This window comes from Cryptotermes secundus, unplaced genomic scaffold (genome assembly GCF_002891405.2).
Source record: "Cryptotermes secundus unplaced genomic scaffold, Csec_1.0 scaffold318, whole genome shotgun sequence".
In the NCBI taxonomy this organism is placed as follows: Eukaryota; Metazoa; Arthropoda; class Insecta; order Blattodea; family Kalotermitidae; genus Cryptotermes; species Cryptotermes secundus.
The window spans coordinates 917,947-934,944 of NW_019730108.1; the positions used below are offsets into that span (position 1 = coordinate 917,947).

The 16,998-nt window shown below is 42.6% G+C and overlaps 1 protein-coding gene across 1 annotated transcript in view; it reads left to right on the plus strand.

Annotated features, from left to right (window-relative positions):
* Positions 1 to 16,998, plus strand: part of LOC111866144 — a 44,883-nt gene that overhangs the window by 3,902 nt on the left and 23,983 nt on the right. Inside the window, 13 exon segments of the mRNA XM_033752129.1 lie at positions 351 to 535; positions 1,183 to 1,340; positions 3,455 to 3,758; positions 3,846 to 3,866; positions 5,475 to 5,627; positions 5,773 to 6,198; positions 6,776 to 6,860; positions 6,942 to 7,080; positions 7,554 to 7,919; positions 10,343 to 10,541; positions 11,729 to 11,960; positions 12,538 to 12,653; positions 12,741 to 12,897. Of these exon segments, the coding sequence (XP_033608020.1) occupies positions 351 to 535; positions 1,183 to 1,340; positions 3,455 to 3,758; positions 3,846 to 3,866; positions 5,475 to 5,627; positions 5,773 to 6,198; positions 6,776 to 6,860; positions 6,942 to 7,080; positions 7,554 to 7,919; positions 10,343 to 10,541; positions 11,729 to 11,960; positions 12,538 to 12,653; positions 12,741 to 12,897 (2,541 nt within the window).

Sequence of the window (16,998 nt, forward strand, 5' to 3'; positions counted from 1 at the left end):
TCTTCCTTCTTCCCCTCACTTCTTCTCTTCTTTACTTCTTTCTTTGTGTTTGTGCAGTTATTTTAACCCCTAATTTATAATTTTACGAGCGCGGTGGAACAATACTTGCTGTTCAGCAGTACCGAGTAACTTTAGTAACAAACTCGAGGAAGTTCATTTATCGGGATGTTGATGTTTCCTATCATGTAACAAAACACAGCGTTGGTCCCTGTAATTACTATCGCTAATGGCAGCACATCCATCACAAAATGGCCTCTTGTTGTCAAAGGAGCTCTGGTTTTCATTGTCTGCCACAGTTTGTAAACTTTGAAACAAGAATGAACCCAAATTGCATGCAACTTCTTGTGTAGTTTGTCACCTGCTGCGCAGTGGGGTGGCAGCCATCTTTGGACCTCAGTCTGGCCAGACAGCAAGCCATGTGCAGAGCATCTGTGACACAATGGAGATCCCTCACCTGGAGACAAGGTGGGACTACAGGCTGAGGAGAGAGAGCTGCTTGGTGAACCTGTATCCACACCCCACAGCCCTGTCCAAGGTGAGTAGCAACGTGGAAGCAGGGTGGACACGAGTCTGAGCAACTGAGAGTTCTCCATCTGGCATCAGTATAGCAGGGGGTGGTATGGACTGGATTGATCTGGCTCAGGATAGGGACCAGTGGACGGCTCTTGTGAACATGGTAATGAACCTTCGGGTTCCATAAAATGTTGGGAAATTCCTGAGTAGCTGATCGACTGTCGGCTTCTCAAGAAGGGTTCAGCTCCATGGAACTAGTTAGTTAGTTAGTTATGGCGGGTTTTGTGACATTGTCCGGAGAGTTCGTGTTATTAATCATAAAGATGTTTTATAAATTTGATGTTAATAGCTGGGTGGCGGCAGAAAGTGGGAGAGGCGGAATTTACGGTCTTTTGTGGTTGTAGTTAGGCGTATGCCGGCGGCCGGTATAAGGATTTCGGGGTATAGCCTGTATCTGTCCCGAGGAGCACTGTTTTCTTCTTGGTCTAGCTAGTGGCTTTCTTGTCCTACTCTTGGTTCCAGAAGACTGTTCTAAATCTTGAGACCTGTGAGGAATGCAGGAAGTCGGAACCATGAAACAGCAACTACTACCTGAGCCAAAACATTCAGTACATACTCTATAGCGGATGTCACTGCATCAGGCGTAAAGTAACTGTGTGTCTGCTGCAGGCATATGTGGATCTGGTCCGCGCCTGGGGCTGGCGCTCCTTCACCATCATATACGAGAGCAACGAGGGGCTGGTGCGTCTGCAGGAGCTCTTGAAGGCTCACGGACCCTCCGAGTTCCCCATAACTGTGCGGCAGCTGGGCGAGGGCGCGGACTACAGGTACGTGATTCAGTGACCCACTGACTCCAGTCATGTGACTCATGTGTCACAGTCCTGTGCACGGACATGGCAGCTCCAGAACCCATTGAATGCTGCGGGTTCTCATGGCAGTGGATATGCAGATTTCTGTCTTCTGGGATGTGGGGTCGTGAAGCCTGGTGGATCGTTACCAACATGTGGGAGGAATATCGGTATCTCCCCCCACTCAATTCTTCGGGTGGGGCTGAGACTGAGTCCACTTGGTATGTTGGCCACTAACTGGCCTGTTGTACCAGCCCCAGATGGTAGATGATGAGTATGGTGCAGTTGCTGGAATGAGAATTGGCAGGGGAAACCAAAGTACTCGGAGGAAACCTGCACCAGTGCCATTTTGTCCACCACAAATCCCACATGACTTGACCTAGATTCGAACCCGGGCCTCCACAGTGGGAAGCCGGCGACTAACCGCCTCAGCTACGGCATGGCCCATAGGAATATTAGTACATATCTACCAGATCACACCGTGTCATATCCCAGAAGTTGGTAGTCACTCCTGTGTATGTGAGGCGTTGTGTTGCAGTGTTGAGGCTGGCGCCTGAGGAATGAATGGCTCAGGACATCACATCCTGTAGCTGGAAGTTCATTTCCAACCGCATCACTTAAAGCCCTGTTACTCGCAGCACGGATGCTGGGTCCAGCAGATCAATAGCAGTCACTTCGCATTGCTCACACTCTCTGCACTGCCACTACTACCCATTGTACTATAAGTTCTAAAAACATTAAGATGTTTCAACCAAGATTTTTAGTTCTTTGCAAAAATATAGGAATAGTGCATAGCATTCATTGTTTTCTATTACACATTGCAGGAGCGCTGTGGCGTCTCGCAATATGATGTCACACGCGCGTAAACTGACGTCGTATGCAAATAGTTGTACTATCCATATTATCTTAAGCGAAAATATGCCTACTTATTTCGTGACTCTCGTTCCTCATAATGCACGGTTAATTTTTTCAATTCTGTACCTACTATCTGCTCTAAAAACATGGTGACATAGTGCAGACTGCCACAACATTACTCTGTCCACAGCACTCACACTGTGCCTTCATTTATGTGACAATGCAGTCAGTAGCTCAGATTATACAGGGTTGAATTATTGGATCATCAATGAATAATGAATTGGAAGGGATGTGGAAGGAAGTAGCATAGCCTGATTTTATGTACTGTCCCAGTGTTGGCCTGGAGGGACAGACATGGCAGGTGTCCCAGCCAAGATTAGAATGGGTAAGGTAAATTTGCCCCTGTGCTGAACTAATTAAGCAGTACTCCATCATGGCAAGAGGGGGGGGGGGAATAGATCGACGTTTTCTTGACCGCGGCACTGGTTGTAGATAAGTGGTCAGCTTCACGCTTCGGCTACTTTACCCCCTGGAATAGAGCCAACGGTGTTCATTGGAAATAAGGCTGAGTGGGTCCCAGAACCAGTCTGGATGTTGTGGAGAAGAAAAAATTCTTGACCCTACCGGGACTCGAACTCTGACCCCTCTGTCGTCCAGCCCATAGCCAGTCCCTATACCGACTGAGCTATCCTGGCTCAGTTAGGACTGGGCACTGTTCAGATACAGGAGTGCTAAAAATTTGATGGTCAATTCATGGTACTATTTATTATTATTATTATTATTATTTAACTGCAAATGGGTTTGTTTACACCCATGGCAATGGTACTACAATAAAACAACAGACAACTAACACACATTAACACATTCAAACAAAATGCAGCACACAAACATTAGTAGAAAAATGAAACATACTATATAATAAACTAACAGTAAAGAATGTGTAATGTCGTGTTCTCATGTTCATGTTTATCTGGGTTAATTTATGTCATAACTCATTATGTGCACATTTGACAGTGTAATACTACCATCTCTGAAAACATTAGGAGGTAATATAACATTAGCGGTGTACAGTGACTAACAATTGTATGAGTCCTTTGAAGCCTGAAGTTAATGTAAAAAATATTTGCAAATTAAACTCCTGCAATGCAGAAAATTACATATCCTTTACAAGGCCTAGCCAGTTAATGGACAGTGTATGGCATTTTTATTTGAGTGAGTTACATGGAGGTTTCCTGTAGGCCACTGCTGAAGCAGATCAAGAACTCTGCCGAGTCTCACATTGTGCTGGACTGCAATACGGAGCGGATATACGACGTGCTGAAGCAGGCCCAACAGATTGGCATGATGAGCGACTACCACAGCTACCTTATCACATCACTAGACCTGCACAGTGTGGATCTCGAGGAGTTTAAATACGGTGGCACTAACATCACAGCTCTGCGTCTTGTGGACCCAGAGAAACCTGAGCTCCAGAAAGTGGTGCGAAACTGGGTGTATGGGGAGCTGCGATATGGCCGCAAGTTGGACCTTCCACCGCCAAGGGTAAAGGATCTGGCCAGTGTTATACAGCCTAAACAACTTACTTGTATACACACCACTAAATGGCACTAATGGTTCTGTGTGTTTCAGGACAACCTGACTTTCATCAAGGTGAGTGCCTCAGTTCAACAAAGAAATTCATCATATAGGATTATATACAGAACCTCTGATCTGGTAAAAACAGGTAAAGCTATCCCTGTAACAGGCCATGGAGGCCCATAGGGGTGTGAGACATTGTGGCCATCACATTTTCCAGACATTTGCTTCACAGATGGCGGTGGGGTTGTCAGCCTTACATGCCAGCCAAAACTTACCCCCAGGAATGTTCCTGGTACTCATTTCTTTTAGAGGTTGAGTCGACCCCAGGGCCATAGTGCAGCTGGAAGGATTAGATCAGTTGAAAAATCCAATGATATTGGAAATTGAACCCGTGACTTTCTGGCTTGTAGCATAGTGCCTCAACTAACTACACTACCACATTCCCCTTCCCTGATGAGGAAGAGCTTGGGATGGTTTGAGAATATGATCAAATTGGATCAAACAAAGGTGGCTGAAACAGTTTTTAAAAGTAAGCCAGAAGGTAGAAAAATAGTGGAAAGGAAAGCCCAAATTAAGATGGCTGGAAGATGTAGAAAATGATTTATGAGAGCCGAAAGTGAATAGCTGGAGACAAAAGACAAATAATAAAGTAGAATGTTCATCTGTTATTAGAAGGCCAATGTTCTTAGAGGACCATAGAGACAAGGAGTGATCGAGTGAGTAAGTAAATAAGAATTGTATGCATCTTTAGATCAGCAGAACGCAGGCCAAAATCTCTGTTTGTATTAGTAAACGAATGATGGCTCAATTCGTCAGTGAGACAACATTCTTACTCATCAGACATTTCTCCGCAACACATACCATGCGTACTCCTGCCATGTCCCCACACCAGTCCACTTGCCTTCATGTAATATACAGGGCATATAAAATGCTGTTCCTTATATTATAAAATGTGCATATACGATACCATTCACCAAGCAGCTGGGACAAGCGATAATGTTCTAGACTTGTATTTGAGAGGTGCTCTGTTTGAATCTCAGCTGGATCATTAGCTATTCTGACCCTGGTTCTTTTCTTGTTTTCCCTAGTAACTCCAGGCAAATACCAGGATAATACTTCAATTAGGCCATGACCACTTCCTTCCAAATTCTTTCCAATTCATCACTCACCATACCATTTGACACTGCATTGTCTTGATACTGAAAGTGTCATTAAATAGCTCACATATATTTACTGTTCAGCATCTGTGGAGAAGTTAAGAAAAGATAACAGGAGAAAGTGATAAACTGCATATCGAAAATCTCCCCTCTCATCAGCTTTGATTGTCACTTCTCATGGAGAAGCAGATAAAAGGATTTTTTTTTAGCCCTGATAAACGCTTTTGTCATTTAGCATTATTTCTGTTTTATGCAGGCTGCTGGTCAAAAATTCTCCAGTCTCATCCATCTTCCCACAATTCCCCCCCCCCCTAGTTTTGGGCCCAGCTCTTTCCTCTCATCTTAATGTCTTCCAGTGCCTGGTAATGACTGTAACAAATTTCCATACCTAGAAGCACATTTTTTATCATACATACACTGCTGATATCCCATGCAGCAGAGTGTATGCTCATTACACCAGTTGTCACTGAGGTATGGATGTTAATGTGAGAGGCCGCCCCCTGTAAAGTAGACTGTTTTGCAGACAGAGACAGCACTGATGTATGACGCAGTGCATCTCTTCGCCAAAGCACTGCACGACCTCGACAGCTCACAGAGGATCGACATAAAGCCCCTCAGTTGTGATGCTGTGGATACATGGCCACATGGATATTCACTCATCAACTACATGAAGATCGTGAGTATACTCACACCTATTGACTAGCAATGGTTGTTTTCTTACAGGTATAACATCACTTGTAGTTCTAGAGAAATTCATGTTTCTGAACACTTAATGCAGCGTGTAAGCTATCTGGGTGCTAATACCATTATAACTTCTACAGGTTGAGATGCAGGGCCTCACAGGGGTCATCAAGTTTGACAACCAAGGGTTCCGCAGCAACTTTGTGCTGGACATTGTGGAACTGAGCAAGGATGGCCTTAAGAAAATCGGCACCTGGAACTCCACAGAGGGTGTGAACTTCACACGCACATATGGCGAGGCCTACACACAGATTGTGGAGAGCCTCCAGAACAAGACTTTTGTAGTAACCACAATACTGAGCTCACCCTACTGCATGCGTAAAGACTCGAGTGAGAAACTATCGGGCAACGCTCAGTTCGAGGGTTATGGCCTCGACCTGGTGCATGAAATAAGCAAGATCCTGGGCTTCAACTACACGTTCAAACTAGTACCAGACGGACGATACGGCTCACTGAACAGGGAGACCAAGGAGTGGGATGGCATGATGAAGGAACTGCTGGATCAGGTAATGGAAGAGGCTGCTAAGGTGATGCAGTGTGTTTTGGGAGACTTTCAGAATGACATGATATGAAAACTACAAGCTAAGGTCATGGGGAATATATACTGTCAAATAATAAATGGATTGCTAGATCAGGTGATGACAAATCTTGCACATAAATTTACAGAGGAATTGTTCCTAAGAGAATGTATGGTGGATGTTGTAATAACCTCTCACTGTCAAATATCTGCTTACACTTAACATTACCGGTACTCTGGTCATTATCCCTCTAACATGGTTTGTTCTAACGTGTTTCACAAACCAGATTCTTTTCCATCTTGAAATAAAAATGGGGAAGGGATCCTATTCCGATTGTCCAATGATCAAGAAAGCTCTTTCTTAGGGGCACACCAAAGTATGAACCTCTCCTTCCATACACTTGATGACTGAAACAGATCCATTTTTGCAAACATTGTCTTTGAGGAAACTTGGCATGATGGACAGCATCCAACATACTGTAACCCACCATCACCAGAAGCACTTAGACTTTGCTTGTACATTTCATTGTATAATCCGGTAACAACTGTAGCGCTCTCTGTTGCAGAAAGCAGACATTGCCATTGCAGACCTGACCATCACATATGACCGTGAGCAAGCTGTGGATTTCACAATGCCCTTCATGAATCTGGGTGAGTATGTGTTGCGGTAACTGTGGTTACACATACTGTGCCAGTCAGTGGCGATGCCTGACAGTGGTGCTCTGTGTGCAGGGATAAGCATCTTGTATCGCAAGCCCATAAAGCAGCCTCCAAACCTGTTCTCATTCCTGTCACCATTGTCGCTGGATGTCTGGATCTACATGGCCACAGCCTACCTGGGCGTGTCTGTCCTGCTCTTCATACTGGCCAGGTAAACACAGAGGTCACTAACCATTGTTAGGAGAAATGTAATCTCCACTTAACATTCTAAGGGGAAATTCAAAATCTCTGTTTTCTATTATGGGCAAAATTAAGTCTCCACTTCGTATTTTATGGGGAAACTCAAAAACTCCAGTTTTCCACTATGGGGAAATGGGATCTCCACTTAACATTGTAAGCAAAAACTCAAAATCTTCATTTTATATTATGAAAAAAATTAAATCCCCACTTCACATTGTAAGGAGAAAGGAATTTATGCTTACCACTGGGGCGAAATTAATCTCCTTACAGCATTTTGAGGGAAAACTCAAAATCTCCACCTGCTGTTATAAGAGAATGGTGATAATTGTTAACTCATATTTCTCAAATATTTCCTGGAACTGTTATATTTATCAGCTGTTCAAAAAATTTCTTGTGCCCATCTTCACGATCACTAAAGCTTGTTTAATAAATCCTGTCCTTAAGACAGCAGTGCAGTTCTTCCTAAATTTTAGTTGCATGCTTATAATGCCCTGGGTATCTGGGTTGCAGGTTCACGCCGTACGAATGGCAGAACCCACACCCGTGCAACCCGAACCCAGGCCACCTGGAGAACCAGTTCACCCTCCTGAACTGCATGTGGTTTGCCATCGGCTCCCTTATGCAGCAGGGCTGTGACTTCCTGCCAAAGTAAGTGTGCATATCTATCTGCAGGTTCAGCCCCTACGAATGGGACAACCCGCACCCCTGCAATGATGAGCCAGATGTTCTGGAGAACCAGTTCAGCCTTCTGAACTCACTGTGGTTTACTATCGGATCTCTCATGCAGCAGGGCAGTGACATTGCCCCCAAGTGAGCAAGGAGAACAAAGTCCATGTGACTGGCACACTATTCTTTCAGTTGTGTTTCATGTTGTAGAATGTTCCTACAAATGAACGGTCAGTGTTTTTGCATCTAGGTGAGGTGATGATGACAACAGAACATGAAGATGATCTTGTGGAATGTGATGCAGTGTAGCTGGGTTGATAAATTGCCAGTGTTTCAACAAACCTGCTAGCTCTGTCTTCAAGTGGCAGATTGAGGCAGCAGTTTCCCCCAAAATATTGTTACCTCTTTACCAAACTACATGGTGTCACATCCCATGAGACCATAATCTTAACAGATTCATTGCCATTCCCATCACCTGACAGGCTTAGGTTTACCATGGGTCACTACCAATCGCATCAAGTTACAGGCTGTTGCCATTTGGTCTATAAATGTCACTTTCTTCTGCAGACATCACTTGACTGAAAGGGAAGTTTCACCAGAGCTTGAAAATAGCAAAATGTACATTGGGAAAAAAGGGGAGCCAGGATAGCACAGTCGGTATAGCGACTGGCTATGGGCTGGATGACTCAGGGGTCTGACTTCAAGTTTTGGTAAGGTCAAGAATTTTCTCTTCTCCATGTTGTCCAGACCGGCTCTGTGGCCCACTCAGCCTCCTATCCAGTGGGTACCAGGGGCTCTTTCCTCAGGGGGTAGATGGCTGAGGCGTGAAACTGACCAGTCACCTCCAACTGATGCTGAGGTCAAGAAATGTGGCTCTATACATCAACTCCCCCCATACACCTTCATGGTGTAGTGCTTAATTAGTTAAGCACAGCGACAACTTTACCTTTACACTGGAAAAATTTTTCATCTCATTTTTTCACTAACTGCATGGTCACTTCCTACTGGATAGTAGCCTACTTCCCTGTTTCATCGTATCAATGCTTTACCCTCTCATTACCCTCTATGATCTCTATATAAAAGCTTCTAGTTCTCCAAAGATATTAATCCCAAAGAGAGAAAGTGGGATGTTTGCTGAAATAGAGAACCATAAATATGTGGTGTATCTTATTCCAAAACTTCAGCTTTGAAAATGCAAGGACAAGATGATTAATTGTTTTTCACTTCTTCCGTTTGAATGTAGTTATCAAAGATCGAAATTCTTGTGGAAGATTTTCTAGCCCAGCAGGTTAAATCCCAGTATGGGGGCATGGCAGTGAATATGTTAAAGTTCACCGGGCCATGGGAACATCACACTCATACAGTAACAAAATGCCTCCTATGCAAAGGCACAGTACAGCTTTTTATATTAAGGATTACTGTGCTGACATCAGAACTGTCAGTTGGTGCGGGATGCTGCACAGAAAGCGCAGTTGCGCTTGATCGCTGCATGAAATCGTTTGCACACCCTGACAAATGGTACAGGTTTCTGTGCACTGTAGTACATCTCACTTTCAGTGTGAGAACATTTGGATACAAGTAGATTCTAAAGGGTTCTGGCAAAGGTATATAACACTTTGGATTACTGGGTTTTTGGACTTTGTCCTTCGTCCAATGATTGAGGTTAGCTGTTTCTTACCAACCCAATAGAGTAGATGTCTTCCCCCCTCCCACACTTGAAGATGGAAAGAGATCCAGTTTCCGAAATGTTGTGTTCCTTAAAATTCCGGGTGGTGAACATAGTCCAGAAACCCAGCAGTCCCAAACGTTTCAGATATGTGGCTAAGAGGAGCATAGCCCCCGCCTTCTGAATTGTTTTCATGTCAAAAAAAGCATAAAACATATTGAAGCTGTTCAAATGAATTTTGGCATACTTTGCATTTTCCATCTTCAGGGCCCCTTAAACTGATGTTACATATCAGACAAGGGTTGCAAAAGCCTAAGGATGAGAATGTTGTTATTTATGGTTTATTTATTTAATGATGCTGTCAGTAGCAGTAACATCAGATGGTAAGGATGTGTTATCCCAACATTTACCTGGTGGGATTGAGGAAAACCATGGAAAATCTCTGTCAGGACAGTTGATGTCTGAACCAGGCACCTTCCAAAAGCAAGTCAGAAGCGGTACTGCTTGAGCCAACTCGCAGTGGCACAAGAATGCTATTAATGTTAATTGAATTATATGTTTTACAAAGAAAATAAAAGGAAGCATGAAATCAAAATTGTAACAGTACACGCCACGCTTGCAAATGCAGCTGCCACGTGAGTTACAGGATTCCTATATGTGTAGCAGGCAATGTAGATCAGCCAGTAATACAGTTACTATTTACAGGCTGGAGAGCTGCCTCACTTTGCCTCCTCTCCACTGGGTACCAGAGCTTGATGCTTGACATCCAGTGGGGTGCTCTAGATCTGTATCCCCATTTGCAAAATGCACAGTATGCAGAGTAATGTGATTTGTCTGTTGGGGTAAAACACTTCCTAAGTTAGGTCCACCTGAGAACATTCCCACGGGGTGACGGTTGCAGGGCGGTGTCCACTCGCATGGTGGCCGGCATGTGGTGGTTCTTCACCCTCATCATGATCTCCTCCTACACCGCCAACCTGGCAGCCTTCCTCACCGTTGAGAGAATGGACTCACCAATAGAAAGTGCTGAGGACCTGGCCAAGCAGACTAAGATCAAGTATGGGGCACTCAAGGGTGGCTCCACAGCAGCCTTCTTCAGGGTGAGTGCAAGCTGCTGCTGAGCAGCATATCAGGAATTGATCTCACACAGTATTACAACTTAGGTCATGTTTCTGTCCAGATTGAAGGAAAGAGCAATTTTAAGTGCAGTAAACCCTCACTAAAATGTTTACAGTTAATCCAGATAGAAATGTGAAAAATGAAAAATGCTGTTCACAGCTGAGTACAACTGGCATGGCATTTAGGAAGGCAGGTGAGTCACCTGTCTGTTCAGACAAAACTTGACAGTTTCTTCAAACCTGCATCATTACATTCAAAAACAAGTGCAACTTCTGGGTCTTCTATCAATAAATAAATGTATTGTCTATTTTGAATTGTTTCATTTTGGTCCGTTACACTATCAATCACCAATTATCAATAGAACCTCCGTCGAGTGTAACAATATATATTCTTGTCACCATTTTCTTACATTTGCCTTACATGTTTCGGCTCATAAAGAGCCATCATCAGAGGCAACCACAACAAAAACATGGAAACACTTGCACTGCTCAACAATCACAATATACAGTTTTTTGTGGAAGATGTTACACGTATCGGAGCGTAAAACACAACAACATCCAGTACCCCGAGTGCGGGTATCCCATTTGCATTTAAAATATCACCCACAAAGCGGGTCGTTAATGTTAAAATTAAAGTTAAAACCGTCCAAGTAAAATATTCAGGTTCCTCTTAGTGGATAGTCCCAATGGGGGAGGCGTCAGCACGAGGTTGTGTGGGCTTGTGGTCGGTTGTGTCCGACGCGTNCTGTATATTGTGATTGTTGAGCAGTGCAAGTGTTTCCATGTTTTTGTTGTGGTTGCCTCTGATGATGGCTCTTTATGAGCCGAAACATGTAAGGCAAATGTAAGAAAATGGTGACAAGAATATATATTGTTACACTCGACGGAGGTTCTATTGATAATTGGTAAATGTATTGTCTCTTCATAAATAAAGGTTCTGCAGCGATATTTTTTCTTTATTGTCATCAGCGACACTTATATTATTCAATTTTCCATTTATTTATGTTATACTTTTTTAGGGCTACCTTTTGCTTCACTAATCCAGATGACCTTCCCACCCGCCAGTTACTCCAGATTAGCAAGGATTCACTGTAGCTTATGAAATATGTTTTCAGCTAGTTTTCTGCTTAAAAATGAATCAGCTGGAAATGTTGTTATGTGTCTTGCAGGACTCTAATTTCTCAACATACCAGCGCATGTGGAGCTTCATGGAGTCTGCTCGACCCAGCGTGTTCACAAGCTCTAACATGGAGGGCGTGGAACGCGTCGTGAAGGGCAAGGGCAACTATGCCTTCCTCATGGAATCGACCTCCATTGAGTATGTGATTGAGCGGAACTGTGAGCTGACACAGGTCGGAGGGCTGCTGGACTCAAAGGGATATGGCATAGCAATGCCTCCCAGTGAGTACAGATGCACCAACATAAGCAATATAGGCATCCACACCATTTGCAATATTTTTACTAAATGAAAATTAATTTCTGCTTCTCTTTTGTACATATCATAACCATTAATTGACAGTCATCTAAACATGTCATTTGAATTACAAATGCTGACTTTCTGTCTGATCCTATAACCTCAAGCTAGCAGCAGCACCATGATTGCTGTGAGTTTGTAACACTGTATTTCTAATGGTGTTTCTATAACTCTTGTTTCAAATATTTTTAAACCAATGGTGGTTTCTGTTACAGTATGGGATTTCAAGTTATTAAGTAGGATGCAATTTTGAGAAAGGTGCGTTGTTTGAAAATTGGAAGGAGAGAAAGTTCTTGTTACTTATGGCAACTGTTCAGCTTCATGTGGGGCTGGGAACTCTTTTTGATGAATGGGTGATTTGCGCCATTGAGAAATGTCTTGTTTGCATGATATTTCAGAGAAAATGAAGCGCCATCTCACGCCTTCTAAACTTTCCTGTTGTTACATCACCTCTTACACAGTCTGCATGTTACAGACCTGTCCTGCAGTCGCCTCTTGTTTCAGATTCGCCATATCGTACCGCCATCAGTGGGGCAGTACTCAAGCTTCAAGAGGAAGGCAAGCTGCACATCCTCAAGACGCGATGGTGGAAGGAAAAGCGTGGTGGTGGTGCCTGCAGAGTGAGTACTGTCACACAACCACAACCACCAAGTGTCATGTTGTGCTACCCTGCAGTACTACCAACATGCTGTTTGTTTATGTTCCAGGATGACACATCCAAGAGCTCAAGCGCTGCAAATGAGCTGGGCTTGGCCAATGTCGGTGGTGTGTTCGTGGTCCTGATGGGGGGCATGGGTGTGGCATGTGTCATCGCAGTCTGCGAGTTTGTGTGGAAGTCTCGCAAGGTGGCCATGGAAGAGAGGGTGAGGAACATACTGCAAGACACCTAGCGGTAATTTCACGCTCTCTCACTACGCGGCGCTGACTCTCCTGTGTGGGGGACAGTGGGCTGAGGGGCGAAGTCACTTGCAACCGGGCCAGCTGAAGGAGTGTTCAAACCATTCACGCACACTTTTCATCGTATCTGTTGGTGGTAACTAGACACCACTCAAAATTTAATGAACAGTTTCAATATAGAAGCATGTCTCAAGGCATCTTCTGTAAATTTATCATCTTTTACCCAGTATAAGCGTTAAATAGACTAAAAATATCGCTGTTCATAAATATGAACTCTGAATCGCAGTTCAGCAAACCCCAGCAGACCCATTATTAATGAGCCCCTCAGTGCGTCAACCCTTCGATAAACTCCAGCTTGTAGAATTTGCTGTATGACATCCTGTCAGGCTGTGTGTGGTGCACTGTTGTGCCACATGCATATGGCCCAGATTGCCACGCATCACATCTCTTTTCAGTACAAATACTATTAACGTGATAGCGCCCGTAGTGATGGATTTAAATCCCAGTTATTGAATGATAAAGGTTGAACTGACCATAATGATAACGTAACTTGGAAAAGATCCGCCCAACCAGTTTAAATCCAGTTTAGGAGATGCCTCTTGCAGCCTCTTCTGCTACCAAAGTTTCTCTTAGTATGTGTCATAAATGCTTTCTTCCCAGTTTCATTTCCTCTCATTATGATTTTCTGTTAATTATTCAAGTTTGATTATTACTGATCCAGAAGTTCACATGAATCATATGGTTGATATGAGCGCATCCAAAATATTCTTCAATACTTTTTTGTAAATTTCAGCCCTCTAAATACTTCATAAAGTTTTCAAGATTGAATTCTGTTTAGAGTCCAACTTTTTCCAGTTTGTATCCCTTTCAAATATGCATTTCCGCTGATGTCACTGATGTGGTGTTCACTCTTGCCATTGAATGTGAACAAATCTGGTGAGGGCATACCACATATAGCCCTGTGTAGGGGCATAAATATGCACTTTTCCAAGTACAGTATACTCCCAGTTTTCTGTGAATGGCTGGCTATTCATGCACCTTCTTAGCATAGTTCGCAACCCTGTGGAGCGCCTATTAAGTTTACTCATTGTTTCCAGACATGTGTCCACTTGTACATATGAAACAGCTTGAGAACTACTGAATAAATTTTTATGAGATCTGATATTTCAGGATTTTATGAAGAATTGTTAAACCATTTCTGTTTTCATTTTGATCTCACAGTTTTAATTGACACTTTCCATAAAGGTAAACATGCTTTTCTGCATATATCTTGAACATAACTTGCCAAATATTTGTCAAAGTGAAAAATGTTTCAAACAAAGTTTGTAGAGAAAAATTAATTGCACATCTTATGTTTGGAACACATTTTATCCACACATTTCTGAATTTGTATGATCAGAAATCACACCCAAAACTTGAATTATCCATGTTTGCCAGTTATTTTTGCTTCTTTTCCTTGTCATTATCACAGATAATCAAGAGTATACTGTATGTTCATCCCTTCTGCAGAACGTTAAATTGATGCTGTGATCATACCTTAAAATATCTAACAGTCCTCTCACATTCTGTACAACCATCTTAGCATCTCTCGTTCAACATTACACAAACTCAGAAACTTCTACACCATTGTACAGTAACCAAATGAAGGAACAACAAATATGTTGGACACTGTCTTAATTATGTCAGTTCTGTGCCATATTGCATACTGACATTTTAATTGTCTTGTGTTTAAAACTTTATGTGATTTAACACAAAGTTCTTGAACAGCCTGTTACTTGAAATTTAATCTGTGAAGTCTAAGGTTTATCCTAAAGAACATTTCAAAACCTGGTTCATGTCTTACAATGGATACTGTGCTTCCATTAAAAGGACCATCCATATAATGCTGCATGGGAAATATTCAGAGATTTTTTACACTGAAGTAGACAGTACAAATGGATACCACTTTCCTTTAAACGTATAGAAGGCTGCCTTGAAGAGTACTGAAATTTAAAACTTTTTGTTGGTTAAGAGGTCAGCCATCTTGATTCATGCTTTGTTACAGTTTTCCCTACTAGATCAAATATTTTAGAACCGGCTGTCTCCACCTCATATCATTTCCTATTAACCTGTGCAGTTGACAAATAATTATTCAATGAATAAGAAAGCATACAAACAAATATTCTGTAAATAGTTTATTATTTTGTAAGTAAAGTCTAAAAGTTTGTGGCAATGGTATAGTAATACAGTTATTATGTTTCTGGACATTATCCATCACTTTGTTTTTATTTGAAAACACAGTCAACATTTCAGAGACTGGATTCTGTCGCCATCTTCAGTGGAACCTACTCAGTTTGGCCCAAACAATAGATCTAGTCCCTATCTATGGATACGAGCACCAACATGAGATTTGATATATAAATCAAGCACAGCATAAACCATCTGCGAGAGTTAAGAAAAGCATTAAACTCATTAAAAACCTCCACATACATGAGGCCTAGCACTTATGTCCATACTATTTCAGGAATATTGTCGTTAATAAAAAAACAATTTTCCCACATAATCTACACTGTATGGAGTTATAGTTTTCTGGCTTCTGGTGTGATAATGGGAGTTCAGATGGGAGAGATGTGCAAGCTGGGTTGGCTGATCGGATGGTCCAGCACAGACATGTGGGCGGATTCCTTGTATTTCCTGTATGTGGTGTCTGGTTCAATCTGCAAAGAATCCGCCAACATGTCTGGTAGATCATCCGATCAGTCAGCCCAATTTGGGTGTCTTGCCCATCTAGACTCACGTTATCGCAACTGAAGTCAGATAACTACAACTCCATCCAGTATATATCACTTGTGTGGAAATTGTGTTTTTATGTTGGTACCGTACAGAGAAATTTCCCCTTTAGTGACGGTTTTGATAGTACTTTGATTTTAACAACAATAGCCATGAAATAGTGCATGAACACGGGTGCTAGGCCTAATGTTTATGGAGGTTTTTAATGATTTTAATGTTTATTTTAACTCTCACAGATGGTTTATGCTGTACTTGGTTTACATATCCTATCTCATGTTGGTGCTGGTGTCCATAGGTAGGGACTAGCTCTATTGATTGGGCCCAACTGAGTAGGTTCCACCTGAAGATGAGACAGAATACAGTCTCTGAAACATAGTGTGTTTCCAAATAAAAATGGGATGATGGATAATGTTCAGAAACACAGTAGCTGAATCATTATTTTGTCTTCTTTCACAAATTGTTATAACACAAGGCAGGAGATTCAGTCAGACAGAACAAACCACCCTTATGAAGGGCTGTGCCCCATTTAAAAATGAAAGGCAGGCGCTTTAAAGTAACCTGGGTGAAAAAGGAAAGCACCCCAGCTTTCCTCTGTCACTGGGGTTCTTTCTTGCAGCTGGACTCGTTCCCGGAACAAAACAGGGTGGTTGTTCAGCAGCACCAATGCAATGGGTCACTGCTGAAAACTTCTGGACAATAATGTGTTACGTAGTGTGTTCAGTTGGCGCCTTGTCTCTGTTGCAATCCCCCACTGTGGACCAATGGATGACATCAGGAGGTGAGTACCGCCAATTGTAGCACATCATCACTCATAAACATTGCATTGAGTCGCTTCAGAATTGCACATCAGCATGTACATTGATAGGTTACTCGATAATTACTGATTGTTGCTTTCAGTGACAAAGGGAGAACTCACTATTAGCAGAAAGCAAAGGTATGACGCCTTTCTCTCCTCAGTGATTCCTAACTATTTGCAAGCACTCTAGAGCTCAGTACCATAAACCTACCAATTCCATCCGACATCCATCACAACCCGTTTTTCTGAGATCTGTCTTACTAATTAACTCCTTCTGGTAGCAGAATCTGAAAATTCCACAGTGTTAACAACAAATCGCACCACTGGAAATGATCCTGGTCCAGTTGTATCCACCTCTCTTCCACACAATGTACCTCCCTAGCATCCAGCTTACTAATTAACTGTCTCGTAGCAGAACCCAAAGGTTCAACACTGCCAAGCATTCAGCAGGTCACAAAAAAAAATTTTTTTGGAACTCTAACAAAACTTTGTAATTTTTTTGT